Source organism: Chanos chanos, chromosome 3 (assembly GCF_902362185.1).
Source record: "Chanos chanos chromosome 3, fChaCha1.1, whole genome shotgun sequence".
Taxonomy (NCBI): domain Eukaryota; kingdom Metazoa; phylum Chordata; class Actinopteri; order Gonorynchiformes; family Chanidae; genus Chanos; species Chanos chanos.
Window position 1 is genome coordinate 5565670 of NC_044497.1, and position 21392 is coordinate 5587061.

General features: G+C 44.0%; 1 protein-coding gene across 1 annotated transcript; it reads left to right on the plus strand.

Annotated features, from left to right (window-relative positions):
- The first annotated feature begins 1396 nt into the window (after positions 1 to 1396).
- zbtb47b (zinc finger and BTB domain containing 47b) lies at positions 1397 to 19745 on the plus strand. Its single transcript, XM_030769596.1, has 6 exons — positions 1397 to 1534; positions 13238 to 14665; positions 16273 to 16420; positions 17497 to 17612; positions 18563 to 18707; positions 19053 to 19745. The coding sequence occupies exons 1-6, from the start codon at positions 1532 to 1534 to the stop codon at positions 19451 to 19453; spliced, it is 2241 nt and encodes a 746-aa protein (XP_030625456.1). The 5' UTR covers positions 1397 to 1531; the 3' UTR covers positions 19454 to 19745.
- Positions 19746 to 21392: the final 1647 nt, after the last annotated feature.

The window sequence follows — 21392 nt, forward strand, 5'->3', positions numbered from 1 at the left end:
CATCACTGCAGTTGGGATGAACGTATTGCCTTATGTTTATGATTCTAAGTCCAAAAAAAAGAAAGAAAAAGGAGTCGACAAAAATTGCCTGGTATTGAAGGGAACTGAGGTATGTTTGTTTGAATGAACGGTCTCCTATGAATTGTCTGATGTTTTCATGCATATAAACAAACCTCATTATGTCTGTACAATGCTGTAATTCATATGGCTTTGTTGCTGCTTATTGATATTAACAAATAAACAACTTGACACAAAGGGGTTTTTTTTGGGAAGGGGGGGGGGGCTCTTCATTTAGAGAACAATAGCAGCAGTTAATAAAGTTAATAACAGTTGATGGTTAACATCAGGATTCCCCAAAATCCTTGAGGGATGAAATCCTGCTGATTGCCATCTACTGACTACTGTATATACACACCTGTTTCCCAGGTTTAAAAAAAAAAAAAAATACAAGCACTAACTTTAAGGCGAGGATAAAGGGGGGGGGGGGGGCGCTCAAAACCCACCAGGACTTCGGATTTGGGGAACCGTGGTTTGCGGAATGATGAAAGTAGTCTTTTGGCGCCATCTACATCTGCTTGAGTCACTCTGAACAGAGCTACATGTTGAATCTGTGATCAGCAGCAACGCTGAGTGGGGAAACAAATCCCAAATCAAGTTATACTCTTTATCATTTTTTAATTTGAAAGAGGAATAGGCTGTCCCTTCATCAGGTAATTTTCTTTTTACAGCAATCTGAAATGTGCACATCAAGCAATTTAGAGATAGGAACCTAAGAAAAAAAAAAAAAAAAGATTTTATTACTCAATTACCAGTCATATTCTGCAATGTTCACTGGCTAGCCTTCAAAGTAGTACTTGCGACATGTTTTTTTAAATAGCACAAATAATGTTCTAAACTTATTTTAGACAAGCAGGTATGCAGTGACAACGACACCCCCACACCTGCAAGACCTTAATCTCAGCGGCGATAACATCAGCATTCGATGTGGGCACGTCTAACGTTAGCTACAGAAGCTATAACTGAACGAACATGTAAATATTCTCAAGATTATCATCGCCAGACAAATTCAATTTAAGAGACTTTTGTGACCTTCACCTTCTGACTCTGCCCTCTTCGTCTGTGAGTTCACAGCCTATGCAAAAAAAAGAAGAAGAAGAAAAAAGCGAAGGAAGAGGGTCAGGCACTTTTGGCCCACAGGATTACTCACTAAGTAAACAATACAGTTGCGTGCAGTTGACCTCTCTATTAAATTGAGCGCAGATCTAAATTGAATACAGTGCAATGTCCCTTTAAAACTTCTGACAAAAAGCCCATATGATCCCCGCGCTCCAATCGCCTACTCCTTCTGCAAAAGCAGCCTCTGCATTTTTGTCTGTCTGAGGGGCTAGCACGGCGCAAAAAGACTTCGGACAGGGGAAAAGCTGAAAAAAAAAATATGTGAAAATACAACGTACAATTTAATGGCGAGCGGAAGTCCGACAGAAATGGAGTTATCCTGGAGCTCCTTCGCATCGGTTAACGTTGGATCAAAATGGTACAGTAGAAAACAGATATTTTGTTTATTTTATGTCTCTTCTTGATCTGTTCCAAAAATTAATTTACTTAGCTAGGCCGATGAAACTTAGTTGCTTCTTGATAGTTGTAACTCAATTTTGCATCATATAACAGAAATGTCAGCTACGCAATTGCCCTGTAATTAAGTTTGCAACTTGCATGGAGCGCCGTCAGAGACGCGAAAATTGGATGGATTACAAGAATGCAATGGCCACAATAGCAACATTGTTGCAAAGAAAGAGTTAAATTCTCGCATATCACGGTGCTTCAGCAAGATCGGGTCGTGACTGGTGCAATTTTGTGGAGAGTGGTGCGCATGTTGAACTAGAAGAGCGCAAAAAAATATGAACATACCATCAAGCAAGTTTGTTTAACGTAGTTGGGAAAGTGAATTACTAAAATGCTCATTCGTAATTTTCTCTCGCCGCAAGAAGTGATGTTGGCAGTTTTATAGCCAGAGCAAGTGTATGTCGCTGTTGTCTTCCTCTCAACTTCGTCTAAAGATGACCTTAAACGACATCGTTGTAGGATTTGGCTGTTCCCTGCAATTCACACATATGCTTCGGATTGCACTCTCGTGAAATTATCAACTTTTCCATTATTCTTGAGTCCCTGAAAATCTGATTATCGTAATTATCTAATTAAACCGGCTTTTAATGGCAGATTTTTTGAGCTCTGGAACCAAACTAATATATTTTAACTGCACCCGAATTAGTCTGAAAATGAATTAGTTAATGCAATTTCATACGCCTGTAAAAAAAAAAATTCTTCCTGAATTTCATTTTGTTTTATACTGTTATATTGTGTTGCGAAAGATCAGACTTGACTTGTTTTAATATGTTTTGTTGTGTTTTTACCCTCTAAGAGGTATTTACTCAAAGGGGGGGGGGGGGGTGCACTGGCGAAAACATCTGTCCTCAAACAGCCTTAATCCGTAGCCCACTGCCGTCGCTATGGTTTTGTGTACTAATAAACTCGACGGTCAGAACCTTCCCAGTTTACCTTTGTAGGGGGATGGAGACGGTGGTTCCTGGCTGTGATCTAACGGACGGATTTGTTGACAGAGGAATTACAGATGTCCATCTTGACTTTATATAAACTCTTGGCTCTAACTCTAGAATTCCTACGGTTCCTGTGCTTTGTGATTGGTCAGAGAAGTTCTATTCTCCACTGGACATGTTTCATAATGTGACAGTTTCGTTTATAATGCAATCCATATTCTGTAGGTAGGTAGGGGCAAGGTTTCAGTGTGTGTCACTGAATAAGATTATATTTTACAGGCCTTTGAAAGGAATGATGAAAAATATATGAGAGAGAGAGAGAGACTCTTTAAAGGATGGCTTTAAAGGGGGGCAGGCGCTACTCTAGGGTCATTTAGGGATGCTTCATTTTGAAAACATGTGCTGTGGAGGCAGTTGGGGAGTAATCTCTGTGCTGGGCTGTTGACGTCTGGATCCCTGCGTTAGTATGTGGGTCAGGTCACTACTGGTGCCGGTGCTGGTGCTGGTACTGGTGCGTGATGCCGTGGTATTCTCCCAATAGCCTTCGACCTATGGATGATTTGATATTTCTCAGATGTTGCGCTAAAAAAAAAGAAAGAAAAAATTTAGGAAAATAAATCCGCGTTAATCACCTAACCTACATTAATGTGGTATGGACGCAAATTAACAGAGAATGTGATAGGCCTGTCCCTTTGGAGGGTTTAGGGTGTGCATTAGCTGTGCTGCCGTAACACGCTTAAATGAGTAGATAAATTCTTTTAATCCTAAACTCTGATCTCAGATAATTCTTTTTAATAAATGCAGCCCACGAGTCTTGCTTTTGAACGATTTTCACTAGGGGACCGTTGTAATGAAGATCCGCTCCGCGCCTCTGTCCATGCCAGAGAACGAAGTTCAAACAATTATTAAAACCTCATAGATGCTCATATTGTGAATTCCAAATGAAGACCGGCATAGTGAAGACCGGAATTAACACCAGTTTAACGCTAATAGAGCGGTTTAAAGTTTAATGATGTTTAAGAATAAGAGCGCACAATCCATTTATTCATTGTTCCCCACTGATTCTGGAGCCCCAAAAATCTGAAATGAAAACCCTCAAGGAAAAAGAAGTCAAGATCTGTCATATTTTTGATCAGGACTGTTTTTTTTGATGTGGGTTGCTGATAGTAACAGACATTGTACATTAGTCACCCAGATTCCAGCATCCATTTTTGTCTGGTAATGGAAAAGACCAGCAATTGCTATATGCTGAGGGCTTTATGTAACATGCTGTTCAGAACATTTATTTCTGCCCAGCTCTGACTTTGAGGCCTTGCCATCTCTCCGTTCTGTAGTGGAGGGGTCACTTTAGTCCTTCTGACAAGTGTAACCATTTTTCCTCTAAGCAACAAACTCCAGGAGACGTCTGTGGCCCCGTGGGTTGTCTGCTCTCCCTGGAAACACAGACCAAAGGTGCTGCTAGTTTATGTCTCTTAGATTAATCAGACAGGAAGAGCTTCACAGAACTCAAGGTCAATCAGCATGGCTTATATAAGCCTTCACTGTGTTTTAGCTGTGCCTTTCTTTATAGCGTCTGCAAGCAGCGCTCTCTGACCATAACATATGGGTAAAAAAGAACACTGTATACATGGATTGTGTTATTTTATAGGCTTTAAGCAAGCAAGGCCTCGCTTCAATGTGTTTCTCTGCCGATTTATTTTTGCCCGAAGAGTGTGAAATCATTGGAATATGGAAGCTTAAGTGTTGAAAGCGTGTCACTGTAAAGTTACAGCATGCGATAAGATGTATAAAATATAACATATAGGATGTCACTTACATAAAGTTGTTTTATTTCTTTCCCAGAATCTTCTGTAAAGTGCAGAATGCCACCAGACAAATTAAAGTGATACTATTTTAAAACAACCAGAAATGAAGGGCACTGGCCAGTGCCGTTTCATCCGTTTGTTTTGAGTTTTCTTTTTTTTTTTTTATCAGACACCAGCCCTGCTGAAGCCTGTTCAGATTTGTCAGATGTTAATTTAGATAATTTTGGCTTCTTTTTTTTTTTTTTTGCTTTCCCAAAGTGTACCGTGGGCTTCCAAAACAATTTGGGCCATGTAGAGAGATTTAAGTAAAAGACGATTTTAAACTCTCACTTAGACTTTTCCATCTATCCTTGTTGAGCTGAGATAATGCTCAGAGCCGGGTCTACAGAGTCATTAAAGACATCCAGTCACATCCAGGGCACCGTGTCTGACTGCCCCCGCGCTTTTCAGCCTCCGTTTAGCCCTTAACGTCAGATCTTCCCTCTGTCTCCTTTTTGACCGTGTTTTAATTTGAGTTCAGTCTTTATGTAACAGAAGGTGTGTGTGTGTGTGTGTCTTGGTATAGCTTGGTCAACGTCTCCTCTTGGCACTGGAGCACCTTGACGGGCGTGCGTGCCTGGGTGCGTGTGTGTGCTTGCATGTGTGTGTGTGTTTATCATGGATCTGTGACAAATGTGTTTATGTTTAATATGCTTAGGTGGGGCCAGATTGCCACAGCGTTCATTTTGGCTCAGATGTCCTGACTCAGCTCTCTCTCTTTACATAGTTCACCAGAGCAGGCAGGGACATCCTGGCAGAGAGGGAGAGGGAGAGAGAGAGAGAGAGAGAGAGAGAGAGAGAGAGAGAGAGAGAGATAGAGAGGTGGGGGGGGGGGGGGGGAGAAAGGTGTAAGGCAAAGAGGACAGTCTCCCCTCAACAGCGCTCCTTCTGCCGGGAGCTCCCTCCCCCTGGCTCTGGTCCTCACAGCTCAGGCACAGACTGCTGTACACGGGCCCCGAGAGTCCTTGAGAGTCCTTTCCCTAAGAAACTCTGGGAAAAAATCTGCACCGGACCAGAGTTTTGCCATAGATAGAAAACATCTGACCAGATGCCCTGTACTTACTCAGTTTTTTAAAAAAAAGTTTTATTGTGTTTATGTTGGTCGTGTTTCCATGTGCTTCCAAGCCGATTAAAAAAAAAAAAAAAAAAAAACCATTTGTGTCCTTTTAAGAACACAGAGGGTTGCTAATGACATGGTCAGCGAGATGACGAAGGCTGGGCAAAGTCTTTCTTTAAATATGGATTTTGGCCCGGTCCAGCGTGCTTGGTCCCACAACCATTAATGTCTCAATTTATCATCAGAAAATGGGCGTCAAATCTGCTTCTGTAAAGACCTGTTTAGGATGTTACTGTCTGAATCTATATTATATTATATCAATATATATATATATAATCTTTTTTTTTTCTTTTTTTTTTTTGTCAGGGGGGCTGAAGCATAATAGGTGGAATCTTGGTTTTATTTGTATGTAGTAATTCCATGCACCAGTGGATGGGTAATATCTCAGCTACAGCAATAGGACTGGTCTCCACCTGCTTTCATTAACATATAGATGAAAATGAGGAGAAATGCTTCCTGCTATCAGTCGCCCAATCCGCAGGGCCGGTGTGTAGTGTTATGATCTCGTTAGAGATCCGTAACAGAGCCAAAATGAAAGTGAAAAGGGCTCGTCCAGAATTCATAAAATGTATATCTCGTCCAAGCTCCCCATTTTTCTCCTAACAGCGATATTGAATTTTTAACACAGCAATGAAAAGTAATGATTATAATAATCGGCAGTACGATGAAATTTTGATAGATCCCGGTAGCTGATTGTAGTCTTGCCCTTTTTAGGAAATGAGATAAATATAAACACGTTAACACACAGACCTAATTTCTGTGAATTTTATTTCGCAGTCCTTGCTGTTGAGGAGTTCCGTTTGCAGTCTTTGCTGGGCAGAGAGAGTGTGTACCATTAACTCAAACAACTCAAACAGTGCTTCGCTGCTTTACTAAAACCGTCTAACCGGTGAGTGACACAGAGTTCAGTGTCTTCCTAACAGATTTGTGTTTTAATTGTTGGGTTAAACAGCTGCTAGAGGGTTAAAAATTGAAATCTGTTTATCAAGGCCGGTCCTCAGAAGAGAGAGAGAGATGACACAGATATTTTACATGTGTGTTGCGTCATTTTCGTGCCCTTGGGAAACAGCAAACTATTGGATGGCCACAATTCAGTTCTCTAAGATTGAGATGAAGTTAAAAAAAAAAAAAAAAAAGCAGCTTGTTAACATAGATTTAATTTCAGTTGGTGTCAGCAGAAAGAAATATTAGGATGTGAGTAACTGGGATATATAACATTTGCAGGAAGGATAATGCTTTTTTTTTTAAAAAAATCTTTTTTGTAGTTGTATTAGTTTAAAATTCCCTCTGTCTGTCTCTCCAAACGTTCTGTCTCTCTCTCTCTCTCTCTCTCTCTCTCTCTCTCACAGTACATGTGTAAAGCATCTGCCAGCCCAGGGACACACACATACACAGCATGAATAATTTAAATATGCCAGGGCACACTCTCACCTACCGGCACACTCACACTTAAATACAGCACACACGGATGCATGCTAAAACACAGCTCTCAACTGCATACACACACACACACACACACACACACTTAAATACCGTGTGCAAACACACACTAACTAAAATACAGCTTGTAAACACAGTTACAGATAGTACACGGACACACAAGCACTCACATACAGGACACACATGCACATACTAAAATATGACTCATAAACATGGTCACATACCTCACTGCCGTTTACACACACACACACACACACACACACAGTCAGCTTAGTAATCGTCGTTCCTCTTGAAGAAGTCATTCTGTTACTCTGTGCTCTCTCAGTCAAGGTCAAAACTGGGCATATATCCTGTTTGGATCGGAAAGGGAGGGGAGCATACGCATGAACACACACACACACACACACACACAACCACACACCGATCTATTCAAGCTGTCTGTCTTCCTTGCCCTTTCTCTCTCTCTCCCTCTCTCCGTCCTCTGAGGGTTGACGTTCACCTTGGTGAGTAACTTGTTTCCGGGGGGGTGGGGGGGGCGGGCATTGAGTACACAGGACGATTCCTGCAGCAGAGGAGAGAGATTGTCTGCCCACTGCTCCAGAGCTCAGACTGAGATAGGGTCTCTCTGAATCGTCTCTCTTTAACAGAGGGATCCCTCTCTCTCTCTCCTCAGAGAAAACTCTGCGGTCACCCACAGCCGAGAGCTTAGAACCATGGAGGAATGGGCTTTGATATTTCCCAATTATCAACTTTCAGTTTTCACCAAATCACGCCCCACGTAGCACTGTATCTGACAGAACGTTGGGATGGAACATTTGGCTCGAGACACTGATCCGTGTTTTGTTGGCTTTTTAATTTTAAGAGCGGCTTGAGAAGGGAGGGAAGAAAAAAAAAAAGAAATTTGTTCTGTTTTGTCTCATAAAGCTCGTTTTGTTCAATTTCAGCACCAGCACTTTAACTGGGTTCACTAGATTATACTGGCCAGAGTTCACTAAGACAGTATTGAAAACCTTTCCATCAGTGCAAGCCATCAGTTTTCCCTCTGCACTCTCCGTTGAAGTAAAATAGACTCTCTGGGCATTAGGCCTTTTGAGCTGTCTTTCTCTGACTGATCAGATACCTTTGCCAAGGTCACGCTCTTCTGCTTTAAGTCTGTGTCTCTCATTCACAGCCCGACAGAACAGCCAATCAGATGTCAAGCTTTGGGCGAAAGGAAACATATAGAGGCCGGTAGGGAGACCTTCAGCTGTTTAACCATGATGTGATTCTGTTGGATTCAGTCTCTTACGGACAGCCAACAAACAGGTGTTTTATCTTGAAATCTGACGTGTTTTGGGGCTGAAAACGATTTGAGGGGAACAAAAAGAGAAAAGAGGAAGCCTCATCCTGTCCACTTAGCTTCAATCTTTTAGGGGACAGGTACTGAGAGGGTGTGTCTGTTTTCTGAGGACCTGTTTTACATATTTTTGGAGAAGTCAAAGTCTGGGAAGTGTGTTACAGTACTAGAGTTAGCGCCCCTTACTGTTATGACAGCTCCTATTTCACTGACCTGTCTGACATTTAGTCCTTTAAATTTGGTGAGAAGGTTAAATATACACTCACAGAAAGTCGAGGAATTCTTCCTCCGAGCTCTGTGTTTTTCACATAGCCGCTGGATGTTTTAAGACGGGTTCAGTATGCTCTTTTTGCTAACTGTGAAACATTACGAGCATGTTGCGCTAACACTGTTAAAAACAACCAAAACAAATGAACAAACAACCAAAACAAATGGACAAACAAACAAAACAAACTGAAAAAAAAAAATACCCTGAAGAGTAGAACGCTGTCTAAGTTAACACTTTTTCCCCTTGCATTTTTCCTTCAAAATCCCTTCTTTAAATCCTGTTCTGCGAGTGTATTTCTCCCCCCCCCCTTTTTCTGATGATTCAGTCCTTCATGTCTGCGTGTTCCGATCAGTGCCGGACAATCGGGCCAGGGCCAGGCTCCTCCCCCCTCACTGAGGGAGATTCGCACTGACACGGTGCCTGCTCTGCTTCTTCTATTTGCCACTCAAAACACTACAGGACTCCTGTCCAGAGCCGTCCGTCAGTCCAGGACGGTGCTGAGCAGGCAGAAATGTCGGGGGGCGGAGGGGGGTGGGAGGGGGTCTCCCCTCTTCTTTCATCCAGAGTTACCGAACTGCGCCCTAACGAATAGTCAGTAAGGGTGAAGCCAGTTTAATTGGCTCTCTAGTGGAGTAGGAGTCAGTTACATTTAGAGACGTTTGCACTATACCGGAACAATGACCATTCACAGAATACCAAGTCTATTCAGCTGAGATGGCCTAAGCTCTTCTTTGAATGCAACGGAGTAATTAGGATTTTAATGGTACTAAATGAGTACTGCTCCTAGTTCGCTGCGATATCGCTCTCCACTGAGGGGGAATGTGTTCTTTTTATCACTGTTACTCCATCTTGACTTTAACTGTGCACTACTGAGTCTGTGGCTTCCCTTTGTTTGTAGTTAATGTTCTGTGCATTAGTCAGAAGACGCTATTTATAATGATTAATGTCACACATGATGCATGGGAAAGAATGAGCAAGTCTGTCTGTGATAGCAACTGAAAAATCTCAGGAATGAACTAACCCCCCCCCCCCCTTTCCCTCACACACACACACACACACACACACACACACCCCAGCCATCACCATCGCCATTAGCTGGCAAAACATGAGTCTCAGAATCTGTAAGTTACCGTACACTCCTCTAGTTCTCGATCTTTTTACGACATTGGATCCTCAGCTTCCAGCAGTGCGGTTGTGGGGGTGAGCCTGGGATATGCCTAACTGTCGGATTGTTTGCTACATCGCGTTCAGCCAAACCTCCCCTGAATTCCTTAGCGGTGCTGCAAGACAAAGTCAAGCCGCAGTGTACTCCCCGTTTTGGTAGGAAGTTTAAGTCGGGAGATCAGTGGAAATGCTTTGAAAGGGTTACACGTTTTGGGGAGATGACACCCGGGGGGGGGGGGGGGGGGGGGGGGGGGGGGGGGGGGGGGGGGGGGGGGCGGGGGGAGAGATTCCTCTGCCTCTGACTTTTAACTGTCTACATTCCCACAGTAAAAAAAGTGAGGCATTAAAACGTGGACAGCCTTCAGGGACACATCCTTGGAGTCGACAGCGACTATGGTAATGAACTTTCTTTATTGCTGTGGTAAACTTCAGCAGGTTTGGGCCAGCCTTGTTCGGACAGGGAAAGTCGACACATTCACAAGTTGAAAGTCAGTTTTTAAGAGTGGCGGAGGGGGGGGTGGGGGAGGGGGGGTCTCATTCCTCCTCTGTTAAACTGTGCTTCTCTCTCTCTCTCTCTCTCTCTCTCTCTCTCCTTGGCTTCGGGGTGCAGGTCGTCTGCCAAGAGCATACCATCCCTGCTGGCAGGCCACTCAGTGGTAGTCACAGTTAAAGAGGGAGACTGGGAGAATAAAGCTTGTGCACACTGTGATTGAATTCATTGACTGTATATGACATGTTGGATTTTGGTTATGCGCTACTCATTGGCAGGTAGGCCTTGAATCATTTGGAATTTCGTTTGCCGGTCTGAAGTGACAGCGTTCCTAAACAGAGCCGCTGGTGGAAATTTTCAGTCGAAAATTCCCACAACGCCGTTCGAGACTCTGTAAACTTAAATGTTTGTCAGGTTTCATTTTAAACTAGGGCTGTTTATAACGCAATCAAAAAGAAAGCGATGAAGCAGCTGTTTGCACAGTGGAGATGGTTCCGCAGCCTAACGGATAAAAGCCAAGACAGGGAAGCTCTTCTGAGCCCTGTTTGAAATGAAAGCCAGGGGCAGAGGATGTCCGTTACCACTGTGTGCTTGTTTGGGCTCTTGCTCTCATACATAATTGATAGGGAGCCCTTGACTGCGCTTGCGGTTGGAGGTAAAATATTATCGATGTTACTGAACGCGCATTGCCTCAACCTGACATTTGAATTCAGATGAAGAGACAAACAAACTCCTCATACACAATGCGCGTTTGGCTTCTCCGTCGCCTGCCTTGAGTTCTGAGATTAAGAATTGCATTAGACTTCACAGTGAAGAACTTGAATAAAAGCTACTGTGGAATGGTGGTGTGTGGAGGCATTTATGGACGTGGTTAAGACACCCACCGCAGCACCACCTTTTTTGGAGGATGGATGGATGGATGGGTGGGTGGGTGGATGGATGGATGAATGGATGGCCAGATAGGCAGACTATTGTAATAAAAAATATCCCTCTGTAATGTGGGATATCGTGACGACAGCGACCAGTTCAAGTGAAAAAAAAAAAAACGTAATGGCTCTTCCGTCCATGTGAGCAGAGCCGAACGTAATGAAGAAAAGTTTTTTAATTTTAACTTTCAGAGGGTTTTAGTTTGGCTGCTTTAGCCTGTGCCCTTGGGCTACGTCTGTTTCAATCTTTCTCAATGATAATGCAGTCTTTGAGCTGCTAAAAGTACAAAACAGAGGCATAAAACTCTTTAAAAAAAAAAAAAAAAAGGGGGGGGGGGGGGGGGGATATAGCATGAGATAAAACTGTAATTGAAATCTTAGAGCAGTCACATCTCTCAAGGTTAACGGCAGATAAGAATCAATTTGCCAGCCTTAAAATGCAAAGACTTGTCATTGATTTCCAAAAAAATAGTGTTCTCACAAGTTCTTAAACAAGTTCTTACACTACAGACCAAGGGCAGACATCAATAGTCTTCAGCCAAACTTTTTTTTTAATGGAAAAAAAAAAAAAAAATGAAAAAATTCTTTTTGACTTTTTGCAGATAGGCCAGATATCTGTTCTCTGCTGTTTCATAAAAAAAAATAAAAGAATAAAATAATGATGGTGAGGTTGTGTTTCTGAGGAAAAGAATGCTCAGAAAACTTCAGAGGCTTAAACGTCTCTGTCACGTTGTCAGAAACGGATCTTTGTTGTCAGAGAGAGAGAGAGAGAGAGAGAGAGAGAGAGAGAGAAAGAGAATTGCTATCAGAGGCAGTTGGATTCTGTGTCTGCTACAAGTATAGGAATGAATTCCAGTGAAGACGAATAAGAAAAACCTCCAATTTACACTTGTACGACTCAGAGACTTGCTTTTAAAAAAGCCGGAGTAATGAATTCACATAATTGTTCGGAGGGCTGGTATTTGCTCTCTCTGCTTCTCCTAATTGTTTATCCGCCCGTGTTTTGTCTTCTGCATAATGATGACCCCAGAGAGGCAGGACAGCGAGAGGTGCAGGAAAAGGCTAATGGTTTGTGTGTGGTACAGAATACCAATGTGCCGTTCGAACGCTTCTTTCTCTCTCTCTCTCTCTTCTCTCACATGAGCGCACACACACACACACACACACAGACTCTCTCTCATGTGGACAGCTCTAGAGGAGAACTTGTCCAGATCGAAACCTTGCCCTTCCACTGCTAAAATAAACCCACCTTGAGAATACAAGGGATCCAGGACGCCGACTGCAGTACTCAAAGTTACCCATTGTCTGACGCCCCCCCCCTTTAAGAAGTGTTTGGCTCAACGCTATTTTGAATTAAGCTGTAATTTTAAACTCACCCTGCCCCCCCCCCCTTCTCTGTAGCATGCTGTTCTGATATTTAAATCTGTAGGCATTGTAAGACCGCACATGACTCCGCGCTCTGAGTTTATTGCAGACTCACTGTTATGAGTGTTGTAAATTGCTCTTGGTGCACGTCTCCTAACTGCTTTGTAATAACCCTGATGTATTTAAACCCTCGAACACAGCAAACAGGGGCTCGCGGGGAATGTAATCAGACCTGTGTTCGAGTAAAGTGTCTGAAGTATTGGAAAGACTGGATCTCATCCCAGCGCTGTTGCCACGGGTTCTGCAACTTGCGTCCTATTCCAGTGAAGTTTGTGCAACTCTAACAGGACTCAGTGTGAGGGGAAGTGATGTCACATTCAAAAAAAAAAAAAAAATCACATTCATGTGCCTTGCAGAGCCTTCATCAAAACTGCCATTTACGCTGTTAGTTAAGGCAGCAAGCTCACAGGGGAAGGGACTGCTGAAGAGAGTTGGAACGAGGCCAAGTCATTCAAATGCTCATTCCAATTTTTTTTTTTTTTTTTTTGTCTCTGGTCTGAATACAGTCAAGCAACAATTCTTGGGAGGTGTTTTACTACTGTGGTTTATAGTTCTGTAATACAAAGCGTATGGAAGAACACAGATTTATAGTCGTATAAAGTATTCCCTCATATCTTTTATAATGACTCTGATGTGTTTCCTATGTCTTGTGTGTTGTGTCCCCCCTTGCAGCTCATAGCAGAGAAGACTGCTGACTACCCATCGGCTCAGTTCTCTCTGGTGGAGGATGTGACTCTGCACTTCACCCGTTTGATGGGCAGGCTGAATGAGCAACGTCTCTCTCAGTCTGACCTGTGCGACGTCAAGCTCGTGCTGGTGCGACACTGCAGTACCTTCCCTGCCCACAAGGGGGTGCTGGCTGCCCACAGCCCATTCTTCCACACTCTTTTCTCTCGGGAGAAGCAGCTGCAGCGCGTGGAGCTGGCTTTGGAGGAGCTGACCCCTCAGGGCCTGGAACAGATCCTTAACTTCATCTACACGTCGAAAGTGCTGGTCAGCGGCCGCACCGTCGGCGACGTCTTTCGGGCCGCCACCGTGCTCCAGATGACCGACCTCGCCGGCTCCTGCCACGACCTCATCAACAGCCAATCGCTAACCACCGCCGAGATGACGGACACGGAGGGGCGGGGCGAGATGCCAGCGTCTTACAGAGAGATGAAGCAGGAGGAGATGGGTAAGATGTACACACGGGAGGGCAACGACCCGTTCTCGGTACGGGTGGAGGACGGCAGCGGAACAGGAAGGGTGGGGCACCACCCAAATCCCCAGCTCCATCACCCTGGATCTCAGTCGCTGCATCCTACCCCTCAGGCCAAGCACTACTATAAAAAGGATGAGGGTGGAGGGGGCGTGGCTGTCACTGCAGGGAGGAACCTGTGTAAAATGGAGGTCGGGGATGGGGTGAAGGAGGCGGGGCCACAGGATGGACACACCTCCTTTAATAGGGAGCAGATCATTGTCGAGGTCAACCTCAACAACCAGACCTTAAACGTTTCCAAAGGCTCCAAGGGCAAAGCAGTCGCCACGGAAACCCATCGTCGCCGTAACCCACCGCGTCCCGAAGACGAAGACGGCGAGGAAAACGATAACGGCGACGAGGACAGAAACGAAGAGTACGAACGCAAAGAGGGCGAGATGGACAACGGCAGCGAGGAAGAGAGGGATGAAGATGAAGAAGAAGAGGAGGAAGAGGATGGAGAAGGAGAAGAACAAGAAGAAGAAGAAGAAGAAAACGACCACAACATTCCAGAGGTTGGACAAGCCGTCGAGGAGCGACCCCGCAGGGGTACCAGAACCAGCGTGGTTTCCAGGACGACGGTGCCCATGCGGCGCGCTCTTGGCAACGCCGCGCTGGCCGACAGGAGGGAGGTGCAGAGGGGGAGGGAGCAGGAGGGCGTAGGACAGAAGGTGAAGCTGGAGGAGAAGGAGCACTTTCCCTGTCGGAAGTGCCCGCGCATGTTCAACAACCGCTGGTACCTGGAGAAACACATGAACGTCACACACAACCGAATGCAGATCTGCAACAAATGTGGCAAACGCTTCCTACTGGAGAGCGAGTTGCTTCTTCACCACCAGACGAACTGTGAGAAGAGCATACAGGTACACACACACACACATAAACACATATAAATATACCATACACTTAGCAGATACACACACATGCATAAACACACAGTACAACGCCAAATATACTACTTCTGGACCATCAGACCAACTGTGAGAAAAGCATACAGGTATACACACACATAAACACACATAAATAAGCCATACGCATAGCAAACACACACACATAAACACACACATGCATAAACACAGATAACGCCAGACTAACTGTGAGAAGAGCATACAGTTATACATACACATAAATACACCACACACGTAGCACACAGACACACATAAACGCATAAACACATACACATAAATATACCATACGCATAGCGAACGCACACACACACACGCATGTATGCATAAGCACACAATTCAACACAAATATACTACTTCTGGACCCTCAGACTAACTGTGAGAAAAGCATACCAGTACACACACACACACTTGCTTGCACACACACATACATACACACACACACACACGCATAAACACACAATACAACACAAATATACTACTTTTGGACCATCAGACTAACTGTGAGAAAAGCCTACCAGTACACACACACACACACACACACACACACACACATCACAACTGACAGAGGTATGCCTTCACGAACATGGACAAACACCAAATGCTACAAACACACGTTTCTCTACATAAACAGGCATTGTATTATGGCGCAATATCTTAGTGACTCAATCTTACACACACACACAGACACACACACAGTAATGAGTTGGGAATTGAGGTAAATTGGCTAGGGATGGCCAACAACACTAAAGTCCAAATTACGTTCTTAGGGAATTGCTGTTGTTTCTCCTTTGAGTAGCAGAAATTTAAACACAGTCTAAGCCATTACACACAATGTCATGCGGTGCTTGGTAATCACTTTCACAATCAGAGAGCCGAATCATTGGTTAAAAATATCCCTCGCTGCTATTGGTCTAAAACTGCTCACCGCGTCAAAAGCAGTCTTCGTCCAGGTTGAGACAAAGGTTTGATTTCTGTACAGTTCTTCACCACACTCACTGGTTTATATCCAGACGTTGAGCGGTGATGAAAGAGTGTGGGCATCTGGTAATCTGTATTCAGGTACTCAGGGACGCTAGCAGCTGGACCTCTACAGTAAAGCCACATTGCCAAAGCCTTTTTTCTCTTTCATCGTTTTTTTTTTTTTTTTTGCTATCTAAATGAGTATAGACAGGATCCCAGCATTATTATGCCCTGCACCGGTAGCAGAAGCTAGCACTTAAGATAATTGCTTCCCTCGAAAATTTCCTCTTCTCTCTCTCCCTCTCTCTCTTAATTCGGTTTAGACTGTGTGTGGCTAATTAATTTAGTTAGAAAAAGTAATTTGATTATTATTTAAATCATGCTCTAATTCTCTGAATGTGACCTGTGAGATTTTCTTCTTTTTCCAAGTCCAAAAACAGTTCTGTTTGTTTGAGTGCATGCCTAGGGAAGAGGTGAAAGGTTGTTTTAAACGCTTCACCCCGAATGATTCGCCTCTCTCTCTCGTTCTCTCTTGCAATGTCTTATTATTGATTTGTTTATTGTTTGTTCTTATTTCTGTTCTCTGTGCTTTTGCCGTGTAGTGTGTGACCTGCGACAAAGCTTTTAAAAAGCTGTGGTCTTTACACGAGCACAATAAGATCGTCCATGGATACGCCGAGAAAAAGTTTTCCTGTGAGATCTGTGAGAAGAAGTTTTACACCATGGCTCATGTCAGGAAGCACATGGTCGGTAAGTCTTGGTCGTGCAGGGTGTTAACAGCTCTGGAAGAAAAGGAAGAATAAAAAAAAATAGATACGGAATGTGGAGTAATGTTCAATATTTTGATATCTGTTAACACGAGTGAGTGAAGTGAGGGTGAAATGTCGCTAAAATGCAGTGTTGAAATGAGCTTGACCCATTGCACTAATATTAGATATTTGCTTTTCAAATTACTCAACTCATTTCCACTTTCCTTGTTTTTTTTTTTTTGTTTGTTTTTTTTTTAAGGAAAAAGAGAGGCAAACAGGCGTGTTAGAGTTTTCCATGAATGCCAAGCCTTACAGTTGTATAGATTAATCAGTTTAGCGCTGCGGCTTAATTTAGCCAAACAACGGGGAGCCACTGCAGTGACACTGAAACATTCGTTACTTTTCCAGTAGTACTTAGGAATACATGGCCAAGAAATAAGCTGGTTTTAACCGGTTTAACTCTTTAACAATGGTCATTTGCATAGGCAGCAGTGTTTTCGATGACATATAGCAGTAGCCGTGGCTGAAACAGCGTGAGCTGCGTCCAGTTGTAGGTCGCCACTGCGAGTCGTTCGAACGAGGGCCGCGGGACGTACCGCGTTCCTCGCACGCTGTGTCCTGAGCCGAAGTCACGTACCCGGTGCTGACATGTCCTTTGGTGTCTCTCTGAGCTGTGTGAGCGAGGCGCTTTGACCTTGTTCCAGCAGTGCAGAGGAGACGCAGGGAGAGACAGAGCTAGCATTGTTTAATCTCTCCTGACAGCAGAGAGGAAAGCTCTTATCAAACGGCACTTCCTCCCCCACTGTCATCACAGAGGGACACGCGGCCACGTCCCTCACTCACGTTGACAGACGGCAGCTATTTAATACACACTGTAACTATGCAAGAATGTACTCGTGTTTGTTTGAGTAAAAGAAAAGATAAGTATATTAAATGTAGTGTTAGGTCAGTGCATTATGTTATGTTGGAATGGTATTTCTGCCGTGGTGGTTATGGTTCTGTTTTCCTGAGTGAGTGAGTGCTGTACTGTTACTGAGGTTCTGTTTATGTGTAACTGTTTGCTGTGTTTCTGTGCAGCTCACACTAAGGACATGCCCTTCACCTGTGAGACCTGTGGAAAGTCTTTTAAACGCAGTATGTCTCTGAAGGTCCATTCCCTCCAACACTCTGGAGAAAAACCCTTCAAGTGTGAGGTCAGTTCACGCGACGTGCGACCTGCAGTGTGCAGTATAACATGCTATGTGCAATCCACCATGCAGTGTATTGTTGCACTGTGTGAATAGCAGAGGGGTGTATGGCGTGTTTTATAAGCCAGTTCATATTTGTTTCATGAATGTGTGCTCTGTGTGTGTGTGTGTGTGTGTGTGTGTGTGTATATGAGAGAGATGTATGTCTCTCTTTCTAGACACATAGACATGCATAGATTTGAGTAAACTGTGTATAACACATTGCATCATTTATTTCACACCACGATGACGCGTCAGGGATGCATAAATATGCACGTATCTGTAAATACCCGTTCATGACGGGCCACAGCTGCATTTTATTCAAGTTAACGTTTCGTTCACTAAAAACATGCCCACTCGTTTTATCAAATCAAAGACTTTATTTGGAAATATTTATTTGTGAACTGCGTCATGGATGTGTGAAGAGGACTGCGTCTGTGAGCTTGTCTTGTTCCAGTGTTGTTAGCAGAGAATGCAGGGGAGGGCTAGGGAGGCGTCCTGTTATTTAGTGGTATCTCCTCAGCCTCTTTTTGTTTCCTACGAGAGAAAAAACAGGCAATGGAAAAGAACCCTCTGTTCTCTGCATTTAATACGTCCTTGAGTTCGCTTAGCAACATCCATTGTTCGATAAAACCCAAGACCAGCTGTAACGGTAAACGCTCGCTATGAATTGCGCACCTGGCCGAGTTGTCGCTTCTCCATTTCTTCGTGCAAAACATGCGGTGTGTGATTTGCGTATTGCGTGTTTTACATACGTCTGAGTTTCCACATTGAGGATTTGATTGTCTCTATTTGAAGTCCATATTGACTGTTGTATATCGTTTTGTGTGTGTGTGTGTGTGTGTGTGTGTGTGTGTGTGTGTGTGTGTGTGTGTGTGTGTGTGTGTACACTGTGTTTGTCCTCTGGGATCTGACAGCACTGCAGCGAGAGGTTTCAGTATAAGTATCAACTGCGTTCCCACATGAGCATCCACATCGGCCACAAGCAGTTTATGTGTCAGTGGTGTGGCAAGGACTTCAACATGAAGCAGTACTTTGATGAGCATATGAAAACACACACTGGTAAGAGGGTTTTCTTTACTGCTTCTGTGAACTTCCATTTCAAAGACTATAGTTTTGTTTACCACAGCGTCATGAATGATACAATTGCCAAACAACAAGATATACAAATGTATTCTGTCTATTCTGTTGCTATTCTAATCTAATCTGATCTAATCTAATCTAATCTAATCTAATCTGAACTAAAGTAATATCCTAAATGTATTGTGTTACTGAAGGTACATTTAGCATATGCTTCATATGCTTTGTTATTGCTTTATGAGAAGATTAGTGGTTGTTAAAAATAAAGCTGTGTTTTTTGAAGCAAAACCCCCCCCTCGCCTTTCTTCCCCCCCCCCCTGTGAGCAGGAGAGAAACCGTACATCTGCGAAGTCTGTGGGAAAAGCTTCACCAGTCGGCCCAACATGAAGCGCCATCGTCGCACGCACACCGGAGAGAAGCCTTACCCCTGCGACGTGTGCGGACAGCGTTTCCGTTTCTCCAACATGCTCAAAGCCCACAAGGAGAAGTGCTTCCGGGTCAGCCATCCCATGGTCGCCGACGGCGACCCGCTCGGCCTCGACCCCGCCCCGCCTTCCCTAGACCCGCCGGGGGGTCCGCTGATCGGCCGACCTTTGACCCCGCCCGGGGAGGTGTCCAGTCCTCACCATAGCAACCCGCTCTCCTCCCCTCTGCTCCAGTCTGTGGAGGGTCTTCCTCCTCCACCCCCCCTCTTCTCCACCAGGAGAATGAATTCCAGTAACAACTAACTATGTGTTATGTAGCGGATGGAGGCCTCTCGCCATCTCCCTGTAGCTCTAAACCCCCCAGACCTCACGTTACAGTCAGCCAAGTTACAAAAGAAAAAAAAAACACAGAGGTCTCAGCACATGTGGCTGGTGTTCTGGAGGAGCTTCCTCTGACTTCAGTTTTAGAAGTGTGTAACTTTATACGTGTCCTATCAGCTGTTAAAACTCGTTCCTTCGTTATACTCCTATTCTAAACCGTTTTAAGTTTCTTATACTACTCGAAAAGTAGTTATTCGTTCTATGTTGCGCATGGTCATTTTCCTACCCCCCCCCCCCCCCCCCCCCCCCATGTGCTACTCACACCTCTGCTTGGTTTGTGGCTAAAATGGTTTGCGCAGTATGGGTCGTCGAGGGAGAAAAAAAAAAAAAAAGAGTTTTTGTTTCACGGACTCAGTCCAGTTCTTGCCGAAATCTGCAGCGCCAGATTTGACAGTTAAATTTGTCTGGAAGATTGGTACGTCCCTCTTCAAAAAAGGACTCCCTGCAGAGTGTTTCAGCGTGCGTAGCATCATCTGTCTATTTTTTGTAGTTCTCGAGGAAACAGTTTGATTGTGGAGACCCCATCCATTCACATTACGTTGCTGTGTGGTGCGCTGCCCTCGTCAGTGTGGTAACCAAGGCAACGTAAATGAGTTTCGAACTCCGGCCACCAGAGGGAGCCACTCGGGACTAGAGGGGCGGTGAGAACCTCTTCAGCATTTGGAAATGTAGCAGCCATATGGTCTAGGGATAACCAAATCTTCATTTGTCGGACTTCTGACGTATTACATTGCAATAACCAAATCTTGTGAGTTCACCTGTTATCATCAGATATAAATACATTTATAATCAGTTCTGCACCTTACTTTCCAACTTACAGACATATTTATATTGAACCTCAATCGTGTTTTTTTTTTTTTTTTTTTGTCTGTGTTTGAATTGTGCTTTGTCTGTTGCACAGCACATTTCTGCACCGTTTCGAGTTTGCGGCAGTGGGGTGTTGCGTTCGGCGACCTGTGCAGCGCACAGGCGAAAGACGAGAGTCAAGACTGTGTAGAGTGCGCGAAAGGCGTGAGATGCAATAGGTTTGTGTTGCGAATGAGGACTTTGTTCAAAGGCGGTCACATGACCTTCTATTGAGATTAAGATTTAAACAGCTGCTTAGCGCGACGTTACGCGTTGTGCAAAGTTGTTTATAAATCTTTTTTTTTTTTTTTCTTTATGTTAAGATGCACGGCACTTTCCCCGTAACGTTGGCCCTTCTGTTGACCATGAATGTGATGGGAGAATCTGAGCCTTCAGAACTTCTAAAAACCATTCTTTTTGTTGTTATTGTTGTTGTTGTTTTTATTCCCCCCCCCCCCCCCCCCCGCCTCCGGTTACTTGTCCCCTTAAAGAGCAGTTGATGTGAATTTAGCTTCCGAAGTAGCTGAGTGTTTCAGTTATAAGCTAGACCTGGTCCATTATGTTTTTATGGAGGGTGAGCTATTTTCATTTGTGTTACTGGGTTGTTGTTGTTGTTGTTGTTGTTGTTGTTTTTTCGTTATTTGTTTTAGAAGTAATTATTTTTAACACGTGCCACTTCTCTACACCACTCCAGGCCTTCTGAGTTTCAGTTTGTTCTCTTCTGTAATCAAGAGACTCGCACGTTTCTTCACTGAGAGGTTGGCAAATAGAGAAAGGGAAAGATGTGAACAGCTTTCCAAGGCTAACGCTCTAACACAGTAGCTGCAACCTTTTAAATTAACGAAACAATGCAGGTCTGTTTAATTCAATTCATCACCTAAAAGGTTCCTTTCTCTGCTTGTACCCTCTCTTTCTCTTTTTTTTCTTTTCTTTTTCTTTTTTTTATTTGGAGGTTCTATTTTGATACGATCTTAATTACAACGTCTGATTTGTAATAGCAGGTTCGTACTTCACT